Source organism: Triticum dicoccoides, chromosome 3A (genome assembly GCF_002162155.2).
Source record: "Triticum dicoccoides isolate Atlit2015 ecotype Zavitan chromosome 3A, WEW_v2.0, whole genome shotgun sequence".
NCBI lineage: Eukaryota > Viridiplantae > Streptophyta > Magnoliopsida > Poales > Poaceae > Triticum > Triticum dicoccoides.
In genome coordinates, this window is record NC_041384.1 from 372358955 (window position 1) to 372378847 (window position 19893).

Here is a 19893-nt window from a genome sequence, read left to right on the forward strand (position 1 = left end):
CGAAAAGAGACAAAAGGGGTACGCTGGTGCATGTGGGAGTGTCGGATTGCGAAACGGACAACGGGGAGAACGCTCGGATGCATGAGCGAACACGTATGCAAATGAGATGCACATGATGACATGATATGAAATGCATGACATGAACAGAATGCAAAAACGAAGACAAAACCCAACCACGAAAAGACATTTCATATCGCATCTCCGAAAAAGGCAAAAATCAGAGTTACAAATATGGAAAGTTGTATCCAGGGTGTTACACCACCATCCCTCGCCTTCTCCCCTCTAGTCTCGTCCTTCGATGGTGGCAAATTGAGAACCGGCGATGGTGGTGCTAGCGCGAGGCGGGCGGCGCCGCGAGCTCTCATCCCGAGGAAGTCGCGGGAGGCTCGAGATGGAGATGGTCGCGCCAGCGGTCTTTTGAGCAGCGTCGCCTAACGAGCTCCACGCACGAGGAGGTGTCTCCATGGTCCACGAGCGTGCGCAGCCACGTCCCCTCGCTAACGTCGGCCTCGCCGCAAAAGAGGGTTAGCCCGCCCAGGCTACCGGTCAAGTTACGTCTAGAGGCGAGGAGGGGGAGCAGCCACGCCCAGAGGAGGTCGTTCTCGGCGCTCGCATCCTCGTCGTCGACCTTGCCCAAACGGCAGGTCGCTGCTGCTGGCCGAGGTCGCCCAGGTCATCACCGCCCCCGCCGGCCTGCAGCTCATCCTACCCAAAGGCAGGGTATGTACAGTCGCTTGCTCCCCCTTCCTCCCCTTGTCGATCTCCAGAGGTGTTGATTTGTTTGGGTTGTTCGATTCAGTGCTTCGAGCGAGGATGACTGTGAGTGGTTGGGCATGGGATAGCCTAGCGCCTGTAGATACAGGATAGATTTGTGCTTCACTAATTGTTACACATGCAGCTATGCAATTACCCCAAATGGAATTAAATTACTTGTAGAATGATAGCCGTAATATTATAGTGCTGGTCCCAGTATCCGGTTATCCTTTGATAAAAAACAATTTGTTGCAAAATTAATAATAAGTATGTGCCCTTTTTTTCTCAGATGAATGCAAGACGGCTTGCATAGTTCTCAGACTGGAATATGTGGAATGTGCTATGTGCCCAACATCTCTATCTACTCCACTGTGATCTAACTCAATGTCAAAGAATCACATAATACATTTGTGTGAAGGAGGTGCAAGAACCTACTTATCTTGCAATAGAAAGTACTGCAAGACATGTTTATCCAGAGAATATTGTGTTGGATGCTTGCTTCAAATTGGCTAATCTAACTCTTCTAATAGATAATTTACTGGCCAATCAGCAGTGTTATGTATTTCGACCAATGTCAGCTAATTTCCAGCTATAAACAGGCAAGTATAATTTAATCTTCATTTTCATGGACTTGAATCTGAATATATTTTGGTTTAGTACATTATCTAAACTATTACTTTTGGGGTTTGCTATGAGGCATTGGGTTTTAAATACTTTCTTAAGAGTTGTGTGAAATAGCGTTTATTCCAAGAAATTGCAATATATATAGTGCTAATTTCTTTTATATTTTTATTTTAAAAATTGTTCCTCGACACTTCAAACTTAGAATTTTCACAATTAACTCTTAAATCGGAAATTAGCTGCCATGGCCTGAATTATCATGGATCGAGTGTGTTTTTTGAAAGATTTTTCTATTGACAATCCTTTTATATGTTTACCTTCTAGGAAGTATGTGCATTCCTTCTTGCAGACAGATATGTTATGTCAATGAACACGAGGAGGAATTGTTGCTTGTATAGCTTTGTTCTACATGGATGATAGTTTTCTCGGGTTGTTGAATGTTGGAAACGTGGATTCTCAGTCACAAAATACATAGCAGACCTTTGGATCCATGGATGTAGCCGGCAAGGGCGCCATCAACCTGGGCTACCTTAGAGCTTAGGCAACCATGCTGTATTTGATGTGAACAGTTCATAACTTCATATCAATAGCTCGATTAACTTGTCTGTGTCTCATGTGTGGTTGAATACTAATTCTAAGTTTCTAACCCTATTGCAGTCTGTGCTACCATTTGATCTAAAAAACTGAACCATGAAAGGTTCGCTGTTAAATCAGTATGCGACATGGTGACGGTTGCAAGATACTGGAATGTCACAATCATCGTGCCGTACATGGATAAAACTTCATTTTGGGTTGCCCAGTTCAGCATTTCTTTCTGCAGTCAATGCAATTCTTAACATTTCAGTTAAGGACTGCCTTTGTCTTACCCTTTTCTCTTCCTTTCCCTACAGTGAGTTCCGAGATATATTTGATGTATACTACTTCATAGCATCATTGAAAGGTGAGGTCCGGATACTACAAGAGCTGCTTCCAAGGCTGAAAAGGAGAGTTGAATAGGGCTATCTTTGCTCCTTGCCGCCCTTCAGTTGGTCTGATACATCCTATTACCATAATCATGTTTCTTTGCATCTCTCCATTTCTCGTGATGTATCTAAATCATATGCGTACCCAAATAAATATTGTAAGTAGTAATTTATGGGAAAACATATTTTACCAATGATAAAGAAGTACATGATCCTTCATATGAATAAAACACGTGCACGGCCTGAAAATAATGGGCTACCCACGGAGATTCAGAAACCGAGGTGCCATTTCAGTTTTCATGCACTTGGATTTACCCCCTGAAATAGAAGAGTTGGGCAGGTGTGTGGTTCAAATTCTTCGTCGGAATGGACCCTTTTGTGGTTCTCCACTTGCGGTATGAGATGGACATACTTGCCTTCTCTGGGTGTACACATGGTAGCAGGAAAGATAAGGCTGGGGAGGTTAGAAGGATGAGATATTGCAGTTCTGGCAAGTGGATCTGCACAAACGAGTATGTGTTTGACTGTGCAGGTGATAAGGGAGCTGAAGCTGCTGGACAACGGCGATCTTGCAGAGGTCATCACAATCCTTGTTCCGAATAGGTCCGTCGGGTTTAGCATCCCTTGCCTTGCTGCACTCTCCTGGAAGGTAATGTTTGTCACTCATTGCGTGTGTGTGTGTGTGTAGGATACGTCGTGATGAAAATGATATTCTAAAACAACCCTTCATGTTTGGGCACAAGTTGACTCTTCCCACCCGTGTACAGAGATGATTGAATTCTCAAGTCCCGTCAATTGCTTTGCCATGTTTTGTAACTTTGTAAGAGAAAATGTATGTGTTGATTACTACTATGTTTTTGGTTAGTTGTTGAACCTGGCAATGTGTGTGTATTACTTGACACTGTACATTCGATGCTTCATGGTGTTCCAATACAACCCCATCTAGCTAAGCTTGTTGGTAGTATTGGACAAAAACAATAGATATTTCAACTTTGACAAATTAGGATATGTCTGTTTCAAGCGTGTTGTGCTTATGTTTAATTTACTCTTGTGCGTGAGGTTTTCTCATTGTCCCTAGCTCTGTACATTGTTCCTAGGAGTTGTTCCTGTTGTTTAGTAAAGCTTTATAATGATGCACTGGGTTTAGAACCACAACCACAATCTCTTCCTATTTTTTATCATCTTCTTGTTTAGAACCACAACCTACGATATCTTTCTATTTTTTATCATCTTCTTGTTTAGTACCACAACAGATAAGCATCACTTGAGACTTCTTCTCTAAACAAGTAAGCATCATGGGCAGTGGGTATGAGGACATTGGAAAAATGATATTTGGGGTGGTGATTTCACCAATGCTGCTTGGTTAGATGATATATCTCCTGATAATGCAATGTGTTTTCAATTTTGTGAGTTTGACCTTTTATAGAAAGCTTTTCAATTGCAGGTCTATCTCTTATGGATGGATGGTCACATGGGAGTAATCAGTTGACTAGCTATGAAGATTGCTGAGATTGACAAAAACGCAAAAATGATCCAGTCGATGGAACTATTATAAAACTCCTGAAGGAGGTAACCCTTTACAAAAGGGTGCAAATGTTACTGTCTCCTGCTATATTTGACAGTAAAAAACCAGTCAACAAGTAGTCAACTATTCTTGATTGAAAGTCTGCAAGTAGTCAAGTGGTCTTACGGAAGGCCATTCTAGAAGATCTTTGCTTGTTGTAGCTATATAGTTTACCTCGATTTTTTGCCAGTAGCTAGCACCGTATTTTAATCTTTGTGGCTTTGGCAAGGATTTTTTTGTCCGCTCTTTTTCTTGTACGAAATTAACTCCTTTGACTCTGATGCGATTAAGCTTTGTTATAATAATATGTTGAGAGCAGGCTAGCATTGCTTTTATGCAGTTGGGCATAAATTGCAAACAACAAACAGAAAGGGACGCCTTTCACCTGACACCGCCCCAACTAAAACTTAGGCGGACAACCGAATGTGTGGAAACCTGACACGGCCCCAACTAAAACTTAGGCGGACAGCCGAATATGCGGAAACAAGATAAGAGCGCACAGGCACACCTCAGGAGGCGCCACCAGGTGGCGCCCCAGCCTTAGTTATGTATAAGGGTGTGTATGGAGGAGCGTTGTATCTATCGAAAGATGTAGATGTGAGTGCACACAAAGAATTAGACAAGTCCATAACCTCGATGGTGGAGGTAATACTCTACTCATGTGTATGTGGTGTTCTTGCTCTTGCATGTAAAGTACACAAGGATGTTCAACCCTCAGCCCAATGTCCCTCGCCGGTCTATATAGAGTGCGGCAAGAGGGGTATCATGATGTGTCAGTATTAATGATGTAGTTAAGGTTCATGAACGATCCACTGTTTCCTAGCTATAACTTAGTTATAACGACCGCAGTTAACTAGATATAACGTCACCGGAAAACGACTACACTTAATGCTTACTCGAGATTGTGGGCTAAGGCTGCATTACTTGGCTGACTGTTGGCCTGTTGGTAAAACGACTGGAAATCCTTGCCCGGTTAGAGGAAAAGACGCCTGACTGGAAGATGACCCACTTACTAGGCCACATCATGGACTGTAACCTTCGTGGGCTTGGTCCTTTAGCTGGTCCTTATGTCGTTGTGGGCCTCCCAGGTGGGCATTCCCTCCTTAGAAGCCCTGAGTTTCCCATGGTCTTGCTGCAGAAATTGAATGTGCCTCAGATAGAAAGGTGCTGAGTGCTGACTGACCGATGCTCGAGGTGCCATTTTGGTGGGCCATTTGATTGTTCTTATGCTTGAGAAATATAACTTGATACGCATTTGAGACACGCAGACTGATTGCTTATACTGTGTAAATTCATAACTATTACTTCGACAATATTTATCTTGTTCTATTTGGCGACTCTAGTTACAACTTTATCTTGGGGTATTTCCGTTAGAAGATTTATCCATGCGTTGTAAAGGTTATATATTTTTTGTGCTATAATGTGCTAGTTGTAGACTTGTGGTAGCTCTTAGGCAGTCACCATAGTTTTTTTTTTATTTTGTATACTACACGTGACATGAATTCCTAAGGTCCAAATATGCAGGGATTGGGATTTGGGAATTTTGGGGGTTTGATGGGATTGGGTGGAGGGAAGGGGATCACCAAAGCCCTCCAACCCCTCAAACCTCATATGTGGGAAAAAGACCAATACCAAACAAGGCCTTAGGTGACGGATTTTTATTTGGATGTGTAAAGGCCTTATTTCTGTGGGTGCATGCAATCTGCACTGGTGGTTGAGTCTGCATCCCCTCACCGTCCTTCGAGCTTGAAACATGCTCGGACCAAAGCGTGTGATCCTTCATCGCCGGATGCCCTTGGCTAGGATTTTGTGGGTGGCACGGAAGGTAGGGTTTCGAAGGCTGGAGGTCTCTTTTCAGACTAGGTTTTCATGGCGGCAACTTCAAGCTCCGTGTTAGCGTAGCAGCACTATCTGGAAGCAATGACGAAGGAATTAGGCCACACTGAGGATGATCGAGACGACTCGTAATTTTGAGGAGGCAAAGTAGAAGGCTGAACAATGTATCGGTTGGCTATAGCTCGAGTTCATACGGATAGAGATATGCCAAGATCTGGTTGTACAAGACAAGGTTTTAAATTTCGAACATCACCAAAATATGCGAAAATTTGAAAATCATTTCATATTCTGAGTTTCCAATATTCAATAAATTTTAATGCTTTTAACCAAATTTAAATTTTAGCTTGAATTGGGTTCGGAATTTCAGGGTTACAAGTATTTTGGACCCCAACAAAATATGCAAAAATTTATTGAAAATTAGATTTATGGTACACGAATGAGATGGGCCTGGGCACCAAATTCGTGTCCGATAGGAATTAGGAGGAAGGGAGAGTAAAACATGCCGACGATTTGTAGCCTAGAACCAAACCACCCGCGACAGCGAATAGAAAATTGAGAGGGTTAAACCCTCACAGTAACACGCCCCCGCCCCTTAATCCATTCCCTCTACAAAAAAACCCTACATCCCTATCGCTCCCCTTCCACCCTCCACTTCGCCGCCGCCTCCTCTTCACCACCAACCTTGCTTGTCGCGCGCCTCCGCGCCGCCGCCGCCATGGCGACCTCACTCTCATCCCACTCCCAGCTGCGCGCATGCCCCTCCCACGCCCACCGCGCCACCGTGCTCTCCCGCTCCCTCCTCCCCTTCCCGCGCCGTCACCACGGCTCCTCCCGCCGCGGCCTCTCCGCCCGCTCCGCCTCCTCCAACGGCGCCGCGCAGGACACCGCCGTCACCGTACGCCACTTCGCCGCGGAGCCTACCAAGGGCGGCAAGCTCGCCGGCGTCAAGAAGATCATGATTCTCGGCGCGGGGCCTATCGTCATCGGCCAGGCGTGCGAGTTCGACTACTCCGGCACACAGGCTTGCAAGGCGCTCGTCGAGGAGGGATACGAGGTGGTGCTCGTCAACTCCAACCCGGCCACCATCATGACCGACCCCGACCTCGCCCACCGCACTTACATCGGGCCCATGACCCCGCCGCTCGTCGAGGGCATCATCGCCAATGAGCGCCCCGATGCGCTCCTCCCCACCATGGGCGGACAGACGGCGCTCAACCTCGCCGTCTCTCTCGCTGAATCCGGCGCGCTCGATCGCCTCGGTGTGCGCCTCATCGGCGCTTCCCTCCCTGCTATCCGCGCTGCGGAGGACCGCCAGCTCTTCAAGCAGGCCATGGACCGCATCGGACTCAAGACGCCCCCCTCTGGCATCGGCACCACGCTTGAGGAGTGCCTCGCAATCGCCAAGGACATTGGCGAGTTCCCCCTGATTGTCCGGCCTGCTTTCACACTTGGTGGCACTGGGGGAGGCATCGCGTATAACAGGGCCGAGTTTGAGGACATTTGCCGGTCTGGTCTGGCGGCTTCACACACGCAGCAGGTGCTTGTGGAGAAATCCCTGCTCGGGTGGAAGGAGTATGAGCTGGAGGTGATGCGTGACATGGCGGACAATGTGGTCATCATCTGCTCCATTGAGAACATCGACCCCATGGGCGTGCATACAGGTGATTCGATCACGGTAGCGCCTGCTCAGACGCTCACTGACAAGGAGTACCAGAGACTCAGGGACCATTCGGTGGCCATCATCCGGGAGATTGGTGTGGAATGCGGTGGCTCCAATGTGCAGTTCGCGGTTAACCCTGCGGATGGGGAGGTCATGGTGATTGAGATGAACCCCAGGGTGTCAAGGTCATCAGCTCTTGCATCAAAGGCGACTGGGTTCCCGATAGCCAAGATGGCAGCAAAACTCTCAGTAGGTTATACGTTGGACCAGATTCCAAATGATATCACAAAGAAGACGCCTGCTAGCTTTGAGCCCTCCATTGACTATGTTGTCACAAAGGTAGCCATTTTGAATCTCTTTGCAACCTCCTTGGGGCAAATAGTATTTGGTTCATTGTAGAAATTTTGCATCCATCCAACATTAACTTTGTGTTGTGTAGATGGTGTTTGCTGCAACTTCCAACTGTAGTACCGATAGCTTACTCTTTATGTGCTCTGCATGCCATAGAACTTTTCAACTGCTAATGATTGGTTTGGCCAGTATACTCAAGATATTTTAACAGGATGAGTAAAATTTCTTATTCCTTGCTTAAGGGAATTGTCATATGTGCATCGGCATCTCCCTGTCAGAAGTTCAATGGTGCTTCTTTATTCGACTAAAGATAAAGTAGTACTGTTTAGTTATCCTCTCTTGCACGGTTTACTTCATGTTGCTTCACTAATCATTCTTATCTTCTTGGCTACATTAGTCAATTCAGAATCCAAACATCACAATCAGATGAGTTCCTATTTTGTTCTTTATATTGGAGCTCTGCATCTTTGACTAATCTAATTGCTGTGTTCCTACTTCTAATTGCTAGCCCACCAAATATTAATCTGTAAAACATAACCTGATATCAAGGAGACTGTCATGTTTGTAAATTTCTTTCTATCTCATAGCTTTTCTTAGATATTATCTCATGTTGTTCTTACTGCAAATAATTTAACATCCGCATGTTGGAATATACTCGAGAAGCAGCAAACAATGATCTTGCTACTTATATTGATTTGCTCATTTGCATGCTCTTTATGTTTTTCATCATTCGGAGGTTGTACTTGTACTGTTAGTTCAGCTCAGCTAATGTATTGTATTTGCTTTGCAGATACCGCGATTTGCGTTTGAGAAATTCCCTGGTTCTGAACCAATATTAACCACACAGATGAAGTCTGTTGGTGAGTCAATGGCATTAGGGCGGACCTTCCAGGAATCTTTCCAGAAAGCTGTTCGTTCATTGGAGACTGGCTTTGCAGGGTGGGGTTGTGCGCCCATCAAGGAACTTGACTGGGACTGGGAAAAGATAAAATATAGCTTACGTGTACCTAATCCAGATCGTATCCATGCTGTTTATGCTGCTTTCAAGAAAGGCATGAGGGTTGAAGACATTCATGAAATTAGTTTTATTGATAAATGGTTCCTTACAGAGCTCAAGGAGCTAGTTGATGTTGAGCAGTTCCTTATTTCAAACAACTTAGACCAGCTCTCAAAAGATGACTTCTATCAAGTGAAGAGGAGGGGTTTTAGTGACAAGCAGATTGCATTTGCGACATCTTCGTCAGAAAGTGATGTGAGAGCGAGGCGTTCTGCATTAGGAGTCACTCCAACATACAAGCGTGTTGATACCTGTGCCGCTGAGTTTGAAGCCAACACCCCGTATATGTACTCTTCATATGAGTATGAATGCGAGTCAGCTCCAACTAATCGGAAGAAAGTCTTAATATTGGGTGGTGGACCCAATAGGATAGGGCAGGGTATTGAGTTTGATTACTGCTGTTGCCATGCCTCATTTGCGCTCCGAGAGGTTTGTTTTTACTTCATTTGATTCCACCTTACTTTTTATGGCCAGTGTTTCATCACGAGTTGAATAGGCAATTACATTCTGGTATAGGCCTCCTTTTTTAAATATAAAATTGTAGTGCTGACGTAATAAATTTCTTTGTCAGGCCGGATATGAGACTATAATGATGAACTCCAATCCGGAGACTGTCTCAACTGACTATGATACCAGCGACCGGCTGTACTTTGAACCATTGACAGTTGAGGATGTAACAAATGTCATTGATTTGGAGCGCCCAGATGGTATAATTGTGCAGTACGGAGGGCAAACTCCTCTAAAGCTCGCCCTTCCGATACAACGCCATCTAGAGGAGAAGAAGCTGCGGTCTGCTTCAGGCACAGGATTTGTGAAGATATGGGGAACGTCACCCGATTCTATTGATGCCGCAGAGGACAGAAAAAGATTTAACGCAATTCTTGAAGAGCTTGGGATTGAGCAACCTAAAGGAGGGATAGCAAGAAGTGAGTCTGATGCGTTGTCAATTGCTTCAGAAGTAGGCTACCCTGTTGTTGTCCGGCCCTCATATGTTCTTGGTGGACGAGCAATGGAGATTGTGTACAATGATGAAAAATTGATAAAGTACCTTGCGACTGCAGTGCAAGTAGATCCAGAACGACCTGTCCTGGTGGATAAATATCTGAATGATGCAATTGAAATTGATATTGATGCATTGGCAGACTCAGTTGGGAATGTTGTGATCGGTGGAATTATGGAGCATATTGAGCAGGCTGGTATACATTCTGGTGATTCTGCATGTTCCCTTCCCACTAGAACGGTCTCAACCAAGTGCTTAGATATTATTCGGTCATGGACCACAAAGCTTGCGAAGCGTCTCAATGTCTGTGGGCTCATGAACTGCCAGTACGCTATCACTCCTACTGGTGAGGTGTACCTTCTTGAGGCAAATCCGCGAGCTTCACGCACAGTCCCTTTTGTCTCAAAAGCAATTGGCCACCCGTTGGCTAAATATGCATCTCTGATCATGTCTGGAGTGACCTTGCCAGAGCTTGGGTTTACGAAAGAAGTGATTCCTAAGCATGTTTCTGTCAAGGAGGCTGTTCTTCCATTTGAGAAATTCCAAGGCTGTGACATTCTTCTTGGACCAGAGATGCGCAGCACTGGAGAGGTTATGGGCATTGACTATGAGTTTTCTGGCGCGTTTGCAAAGGCCCAGATTGCCGCTGGACAGATACTCCCTGTAAGTGGCACTGTGTTTGTTAGCCTAAACGACTTGACGAAACGCCACCTTGCTGAAATTGGGCGTGGGTTCCGTGAACTTGGGTTCAACATCATTGCAACATCTGGAACAGCCAAAGTACTTCAGCTTGAGGGCATTACAGTGGAGCCAGTTCTGAAGATACACGAGGGGCGACCAAATGCCAGAGATATGCTCAAGAATGGTCAGATACAGGTGATGGTGATAACAAGCTCTGGCGATGACCTTGACTCGAGAGATGGCCTCCAGCTGCGTAGGCTAGCTCTGGCCTACAAGGTGCCCATAATCACAACTGTGGATGGTGCACGGGCCACCATGGACGCCATCAAGAGTATGAAGAACAAGTCAATTGAGATTCTTGCATTGCAAGACTATTTCCAGCCTGCTGATGCACCACAGAAGCTGCCCGCCGCACAAGTTGCCCCTTAGGGTCATATACCCTCATCATGCTCGCCCTTTTCCCATCTAATGTCTTTATTCTAATATGAACTAGAATCCTGCGCCATGAAGGATTTTGTTAGTCACACCTACTGCATGCGCAAAGGCAAGTGTCGAGATCACATTTGGTTGCTGAGTGTTGGGAGTCAAAAATTGATATTGGGGATTTGTATTTTTACCGTGTAAGAGTAGGGTCGGCATCTATCTATCTATAGAATAAGGCCCCCAGTTGCAATCTGATGGTGGTATCATCTCCATACTGGAGCATGTACTTGTATCCCCGTGGCGCAAATTTGTGCAACCTATCTATATTGTACTGTATTTGTCCCCAAACATTGTGATGATAATTTTTATCTCCCATGCTCCTGGTTACCCATGGTTTTTATCAGGTTCTCTTGCAGTTTGTTTGCATCTCCACATAAAAATCCTGCTGCGCTTGAATTTTGGAGGAGAATTTAATCGTCTCAATGTTTGTTAGTTATGTTTTGTGTCGGCAAATGATCATTCTGTTTGGGTTTTTTTTTTGAAGCTAGGCAATCTCTCTTTCGTAGACACGTTGAGATGGTTGATGTGATGTGAGGACGGGGGACAGATAATTCCAGGATAGTTGTCAAACAAGCGAGCTAACCAAAGGGTGTAGGTGCAGTGAGCAGAAGTCTTTGCCGACGGGAGCGGCTCGTGTGAGCTAGTAGCTGCGGATTCACATGCGCGTTGTAAAACGATTCAATGGTCAAACACACACACAATCGGAGATACATATTTGCCTTCGAAAATTAGAAGAAACATGTTTATGGATGTCTCGCTATCGACTGGCATGTCGACTACTGCTAGACATTTTCGCCTCGGTAAGACATGCTGGTACTGGAAGTAGCCAAGCTCGTGTTTCCTACGCCATCCGTTTCACAATACATGCCTTTCATTTATCAAAATATAAATATATTTAAACCTGTTTTAGTATATAGATACATCCATTTTTTAAATAAATGAAAGTCAAATATTTTGAAACGGAGAAAGTACTTCAAAGGATGGATAAGGTCTGGGAGCAATTCCGCCATCCCAATCTACAGGAATAGACTTGGAATGAGGGCACCGCGCAGCTGGAATTTGACTTTCACACATGTCATGTCATGCTCCAGTCAAAAGTTCAAAATAGCAGTCAAGCCAGCTCGTCCTCTTGCCACTGTGCTGTTCCGTTCAACGTACGCAAAGCGCCAAGCCAAACGAGGAATGCCAAAGAAACTCGCAGGGCGCTTCTTTTCTCCTCCCGCGACGTTTCCAACTTGTGCGCTTGAATTGACGTGCCTCTTTTCATTCAGGACATTGAATTTTCCTGTTCTTTGCTTTTCCTTCTGAAAAGATCTTGATGCACTTTCATCTTTATGGGTATCAAATTTATACACTTGCAGTTTTTTCTTCTTCTGAACTTGCTGTTTTTTATTTATGAACTTGTAGTTGGGTGTACTTCATTACGTTCTTCGGAAACTGCTATTCTTTTCTACCGCGTATCTAGATGAGAAGTAATTATTGCAATTGAAGATGATGTTAGGCTGGTCGTAATGGTAGTATCATAGCTAGTATCATGCATGTCAACTAGGCAATTTTGATAAGATGTCATAGCATTAAATAAAGAAAAAGAGGATGGAGTATCATATCATGATACCGTATCATAATAAATGCTATACTACTTTGTATCATGCATGACAATAAATAAAGTACTACATGATATTAATATATGATACTATGCATTAGAGAGGTAGTATCATATACTAGTATCATATGATACTAGTATATGATACTCCCCATTACAACCAGCCTCATCCATCATTTGCGGCCTGTTCCCTGTCTTCCCAGCCTTTTTTATCACCGTCGTGATAGTTGTTGTCGGCTTGACGATTTGTCACATAAATGGGCCGGGCGTTGTTTTAGGCATGTCCATTATCTACAAAGTATCACTGCCTGGGCTTTTCCTTTTTCTTCATACGCACAAAATATTACACCAGTCAAACTTCAGTCGATCTAGCATGTTTTCGCAGTGCACACACAAGCATGTGCCTTGCTTGTCAAAATAAAAAAAACCTCGAGGGAACAACATTCCCTCGATGGAGGGGGGGTCGTCTTATATTGTTGTTTCTCATGCGATAGGAGAAACGAAGACAAACAAAAATAAAAATAAAATAAAATGCAAAGTCAGTTAAAATCGCGTTGTACTCCTGATAAGGACATTCCTATCACTATTATCCTCATAGCCCATGTACTTATGATGAGGACATTCCTACCACTATTATCCTTATAGCCCCTGTACTCCTGATAAGGACATTCCTACCAGTGTTATTGTAACACACATGATGCGACTATATCTCCCACGTGTCCAAGCATGACTTAGAGGCATAACCGCATGATGGTTTAGTCGCAAGAGAGGTAATCTTCACACAATCTCATGTACTGAATAAGAAAGGAATAAAAAGTTGCATTACAATCGCCACTTCACACAATTAACAAGTAAACATACATCATCCAGAGTACAATCAAGGTTTGACTACGGAACCAAAATAAATGAAGACAACCCCAAATGCTAGATCCCCGATCGTCCCAACTAGGCTCCACTACTGATCAACCGGAAAAGGAACAACACAACGATCAAGATCTTTATCGAGCTCCCACTTGAACTCGGAAGCACCCCTTGCACTGGTATCCTCGGCACCTGCAACTGTTTGGAAGTATCCGTGAGTCACGAGGACTCAGGAATCTCACACCCGCGAGATCAAGACTATTTAACCTTATGGGTAGGAGAAGGTGATGAGGTGGAGTTGCAGTAAGCACTAAGCATATATGGTGGCTAATATACGCAAATAAGAGCGAGAAGAAAAGCAACGCAACGGTCGAGAAGCTAGAAGTGATCAAGAAGTGATCCTGAAACTACTTACGTTCAAGCATAACACAAGACCGTGTCCACTTCTCGGACTCCGCCGAGAAGAAACCATCACGGTTACACATGCGGTTGATGCATTTTAATTAAGTCAAGTGTCAAGTTCTCTACAACTGAATATTAACAAATTCCCATCTGCCACATAACCGCGGGCATGACTCTCGAAAGTTTATACCCTGCAGGGATGTCCCAACTTAGCCCATCACAAGCTCTCACGGTCAACGAAGGATATTCCTTCTCCTGGAAAGACCCGATCAGTCTCAGAATCCCGATTACAAGACACTTCGACAATGGTAAAACAAGACCAGCAAGACCACCCGACTGTGCCGACAAATCCCGATAGGAGCTGCATATATCTCGTTCTCATGGCACACCGGATAAGCTAAGCGTACAAGTACCAACATAACCCAAGTTGCCAAGGGACGGTCCCGCACGGTGCTCTAGTTTGGACCAACACTCAAAGAAGCACTGGCCCGGGGGTTTAAATAAAGATGACCCTTGAGTCCGCGGAACCCAAGGGAAAAGGCTTAGGTGGCAAATGTTAAAACCAAGGTTGGGCCTTGCTGGAGGAGTTTTATTCAAAGCGAACTGTCAAGGGGTTCCCATAACACCCAACCGCGTAAGAAACGCAAAATCAAGGAACATAACACCGCTATGACGGAAACTAAGGCGAGAAGAGTGGAACAAAACACCAGGCATAAGGACGAGCCTTCAACCCTTTATCAAGTATATAGATGCATTAATTAAATAAGATATATTGTGATATCCTAACATATCCATGTTCCAACATGGAACAAACTTCAACTTCACCTGCAACTAGCAACGCTATAAGAGGGGCTGAGCAAAAGCGGTAACATAGCCAAACAACGGTTTGCTAGGAAGGTGGGTTAGAGGCTTGACATGGCAATATGGGAGGCATGATATAACAAGTGGTAGGTAGCGCGACATAGCGATAGAACGAACAACTAGCAAGCAAAGGTAAAAGTGATTTCGAGGGTATGGTCATCTTGCCAGATCCCGCAAGGAAGAAGAACGAGTCCATGAAAAATACAAGCGGACGTAGTCGAACGAATCCTCACACACGCGACGTTACCAGAACTCACAAGAAGAAGCAACACCAGAAAGGAGCAAACAACATAGTAAACAACCAAGCATAAACATGGCATGATGCACAATCAAGTATGATGCATGTCCGGTTTAAAGAGTCATGGCAAAGTGCAACAAACAATACTACAAATTAAGTGGAGCTCAATATGCAACGAATTGCATATTGATGAAACACCACATGACTTATTTAGTTCTCTCTCGGTTATGTACTCAACAATATTAAATGTTGTTAAACGTGGCAAGAGGTGAAGCATAAATAAACTAACTATTTAGGCAAGTTTAAATGAGACTAGAAACAACAGCAATAATTCCGGAAAAACCCCATGTGCATTTAGCAATTGATGCAAACAACAATTTTAAACATTTTAAATGTTATTATCATGATGCGGGTGACATGTGCAAGTTTTATGCAATTTTGTTAAAATTTGACATGACCATGATATGAAGCATTTGGTCGCCATGACGGAAAGAAAGGGGTGACATGGCGGCCATAACGAAAATGATGCCATGACAACATATCGGTTCCGGTAGCTCAACTGAGATACCGGTGCAGAAGAAAGTGTGACGATAGTGTGTCATGCGATGAACGATGGGATGCTCCCGGTTACTGGGTTCCCACATGTCGGTGGCAAGGCAAAAGAGGGGCGACGTGCACCGTGCTACCTCTTGAGCACTGCGTTGGTTTTCCCCAAAGAGGAAGGGGTGATGCAGCAAAGTAGCGTAAGTATTTCCCTCAGTTTTTGAGAACCAAGGTATCAATCTAGTAGGAGGCTACGCGCGAGTCCCTCGTACCTGCACAAAACAAATAAATCCTCGCAACCAACGCAAATAGGGGTTGTCAATCCCTACAGGGCCACTTACGAGAATGAGATCTGATAGATATGATAAGATAATATTTTTGGTATTTTTGTGATAAACGTGCAAAGTAAAATAAAGGCAAAGTAAAAAAGCAAAGGAAATAACTAAGTAGTAGGAGATTAATATGATAAAGATAGACCCGGGGGCCATAGGTTTCACTAGTGGCTTCTCTCAAGAGCATAAGTATTCTACGGTGGGTGAACAAATTACTGTTGAGCAATTGACAGAATTGAGCATAGTTATGAGAATATCTAGATATGATCATGTATATAGGCATCACGTCCGAGACAAGTAGACCGACTCCTGCCCGCATCTACTACTATTACTCCACTCATCGACCGCTATCCAGCATGCATCTAGAGTATTAAGTTAAAAACAGAGTAACGCCTTAAGCAAGATGACATGATGTAGAGGGATAAACTCATGCAATATGATAAAAACCCCATCTTGTTATCCTCGATGGCAACAATACAATGCGTTCCTTGCTGCCCCTACTGTCACTGGGAAAGGACACCGCAAGATTGAACCCAAAGCTAAGCACTTCTCCCATTGCAAGAAAGATCAATCTAGTAGGCCAAACCAAACTGATAATTCGAAGAGACTTGCAAAGATAACCAATCATACATAAAAGAATTCAGAGAAGATTCAAATATTGTTCATAGATAGACTTGATCATAAACCCACAATTCATCGGTCTCAACAAACACACCGCAAAAAGAAGATTACATCGAATAGTTCTCCACAAGAGAGGGGGAGAACATTGTATTGAGATCCAAAAAGAGAGAAGAAGCCATCTAGCTAATAACTATGGACCCGTAGATCTGAGGTAAACTACTCACACTTCATCGGAGGGGCTATGGTGTTGATGTAGAAGCCCTCCGTGATCGATGCCCCCTCCGGCGGAGCTTCGAAACAGGCCCCAAGATGGGATCTCGTGGATACAGAAAGTTGCAGCGGTGGAATTAGGTTTTTGGCTCCATATCTAATCGTTTGGGGGGTACGTAGGTATATATAGGAGGAAGGAGTATGTTGGTGGAGCAATAGGGGGCCCACGAGGGTGGAGGGCGTGCCTGGGGGGGGGGGGTAGGCACGTCCCCTACCTCGTGGCCTCCTCTTTTGTGTCTTGACGTAGGTTCGAAGTCTCCTGGGTCTTGTTCATTGAGAAAATCACGTCCCGAAGGTTTCATTCATTTGGACTCCGTTTGATATTCCTTTTATCTTTGAAACCTTAAAACAGGCAAAAAACAACAATTCTGGGATAGGCCTCCGGTTAATAGGTTAGTCCCAAAAATAATATAAAAGTGGAAAATAAAGCCCAATAATGTCCAAAACATTGATAATATAGCATGGAGCAATCAAAAATTATAGATACGTTGGAGACGTATCAAGCATCCCCAAGCTTAATTCCTGCTCGTCCTCGAGTAGGTAAATGATAAAAACAATTTTTTTGATGCGGAGTGCTACTTGTCATAATTTTAATGTAATTCTTATTAATTGTGGTATGAATATTCAGATCAGAAAGATTCAATACAAAATTTTAATATTGACATAAAAATAATAATACTTCAAGCATACAAATAAAGCAATTATGTCTTCTCAAAATAGCATGGCCAAAGAAAGTTATCCCTACAAAATCATATAGTCTGGCTATGCTTCATCTTCACCACACAAAATATTTAAATCATGCACAACCCCGATGACAAGCCAAGCAATTGTTTCATACTTTTGGTGTTCTCTAAATTTTTCAATCTTCACGCAATACATGAGCGTGAGCCATGGACATAGCACTTATAGGTGGAATAGAATGGTGGTTGTGGAGAATACAAAAAGGGAGAAGATAGTCTCACATCAACTAGGCGTATCAACGGGATATGGAGATGCCCATCAATAGATATCAATGTGAGTGAGTAGGGATTGCCATGCAACGGATGCACTAGAGCTATAAGTATATGAAAGCTCAACAAAAGAAACTAAGTGGGTGTGCATCCAACTTGCTTGCTCATGAATACCTAGGGCATTTTGAGGAAGCCCATCATTGAAATATACAAGCCAAGTTCTATAATAAAAAATTCCCACTAGTATATGAAAGTGACAACATATGAGACTCTCTATCATGAAGATCATGGTGCTACTTTGAAGCACAAGTGTGGTAAAAGGATAGTAGCATTGCCCCTTCTCTCTCATTTTTTTATTTGGGCCTTCTCTTTTTTTATGGCCTCTTTTCTCTCCTTTTTTATTTGGGCTTCTTTGGCCTCTTCTATTTATTTATTTTCGTCCGGAGTCTCATCCCAACTTGTGGGGGAATCATAGTCTCCATCATCCTTTCCTCACTGGGACAATGCTCTAATAATGATGATCATCACACTTTTATTTTTCTTACAACTCAACAATTACAACTCGATACTTAGAACGAAATATGACTCTATATGAATGCCTCCCGCGGTGTACCGAGATATGCAATGACTCATGAGTGACCTGTATGAAAGAATTATGAACGGTGGCTTTGCCACAAATATGATGTCGATTACATGATCATGCTAAGCAATATGACAATGATGGAGTGTGTCATAATAAACGGAACGGTGGAAAGTTGCATGGCAATATATCTCAGAATGGCTATGGAAATGCCATAAAAGGTAGGTATGGTGGCTGTTTTGAGAAAGGTATATGGTGGGTGTATGATACCGGCGAAAGGTGCGCGGTATTAGAGAGGCTAGCAAAGATGGAAGGGTGAGAAAAGTGCGTATAATCCATGGACTCAACATTAGTCATAAAGAACTCATATACTTATTGCAAAAATCTACAAGTTATCAAAGCAAAGTATTACGCGCATGCTCCTAGGGGGATAGATTGGTAGAAAAAGATCATCGCTCGTCCTCGACCGCCACTCATAAGAAAGACAATCAAAAAATAAATTATGCTCTGACTTCATCAGATAACGGTTCACCATACGTGCATGCTACGGGAATCACAAACTTTAACTCAAGTATTCTTCAAATTCACAACTACTCAACTATCACAACTTTAATACCACCATCTTCATATCTCAAAACAATTATCAAGCATCAAACTTCTAATAGTATTCAACACACTCATACGAAAGTTTTATTATTAATCTTGTATACCAAGCATATTAGGATTTTAAGCAAATTACCATGCTATTTAAGACTCTCAAAATAATCTAAGTGAAGCAAGATCAATAGTTTCTATAAAACAAATCCACCACCGTGATCTAAAAGATATAAGTGAAGTACTAGAGCAAAACTACATAACTCAAAAGATATAAGCGAAGCATATAGAGTATTCTAACAAATTCCAAATCATGTATGGCTCTCTCAAAAGGTTTGTACAGCAAGGATGATTATGGTAAACTAAAAAGTAAAGACTCAAATCATACAAGACGCTCCAAGCAAAACACATATCATGTGGCCAATAAAAATATAGCTCCAAGTAAAGTTACCGATAGAAGTAGACGAAAGAGGGGATGCCTTCCGGGGCATCCCAAGCTTTGGCTTTTAGGTGTCCTTAGATTATCTTGGGGGTTCCATGGGCATCCCCAAGCTTAGGCTCTTGCTGCTCCTTGTTCCATAATCCATCAAATCTTTACCCAAAACTTGAAAACTTCACAACACAAAACTTAAAGTAGAAAATCTCGTGAGCTCCGTCAGCGAAAGAAAACAAAAGACCACTTCAAGGTACTGTAATGAACTCATTCTTTATTTATATTAGTGTTATACCTACTGTATTCCAACTTCTCTACGGTTTATTAACTATTTTACTAGCCATAGATTCATCAAAATAAGCAAACAACACACGAAAAACAGAATCTGTCAAAAACAGAACAGTCTGTAGTAATCTGTAGCTAGCGCAAGAACTGGAACCCCAAAAATTCTAAAATAAATTTCTGTACGTGAGTAATTTATCTATTAATCATCTGAAAAAAGAATTAACTAAATATCACTTTCCAAATAAAAATGGCAGTAGTTCTCGTGAGTGCTAAAGTTTCTGCTTTTTACAGCAAGTGTAACAAGACTTTCCCCAAGTCTTCCCAACGGTTCTACTTGGCACAAACACTAATT

The 19893-nt window shown here is 43.3% G+C and overlaps 1 protein-coding gene and 1 long non-coding RNA gene across 3 annotated transcripts; both read left to right on the forward strand.

The window, feature by feature from the left end:
- The first annotated feature begins 280 nt into the window (after positions 1-280).
- LOC119268224 lies at positions 281-4223 on the forward strand. Of its 2 annotated transcripts, XR_005133030.1 has the most exons (4): positions 281-720; positions 1043-1174; positions 1284-2985; positions 3781-4223. It is a non-coding gene; the product is annotated as an uncharacterized LOC119268224 (long non-coding RNA). The 2 variants fall into 2 exon arrangements; XR_005133029.1 differs by having other exon boundaries at positions 1043-2985.
- A 2124-nt stretch (positions 4224-6347) lies between these two features.
- Positions 6348-11311, forward strand: LOC119268225 (carbamoyl-phosphate synthase large chain, chloroplastic-like). The gene is made up of 3 exons (XM_037549803.1): positions 6348-7735; positions 8538-9233; positions 9376-11311. Exons 1-3 carry the CDS (start codon positions 6452-6454, stop codon positions 10912-10914), a joined length of 3519 nt encoding a protein of 1172 aa, XP_037405700.1. The 5' UTR covers positions 6348-6451; the 3' UTR covers positions 10915-11311.
- The last annotated feature ends 8582 nt before the right edge of the window (positions 11312-19893 follow it).

Coding starts and splice junctions, on each gene's coding strand:
- LOC119268225 (XM_037549803.1), top strand. CDS start 6,452: ATGGCGACCTCACTCTCATCCCACTCCCAGCTGCGCGCATGCCCCTCC. Junction 7,736..8,537: donor TTGACTATGTTGTCACAAAG/GTAGCCATTTTG, acceptor TTTGCTTTGCAG/ATACCGCGATTTGCGTTTGA. Junction 9,234..9,375: donor CCTCATTTGCGCTCCGAGAG/GTTTGTTTTTAC, acceptor TTTCTTTGTCAG/GCCGGATATGAGACTATAAT.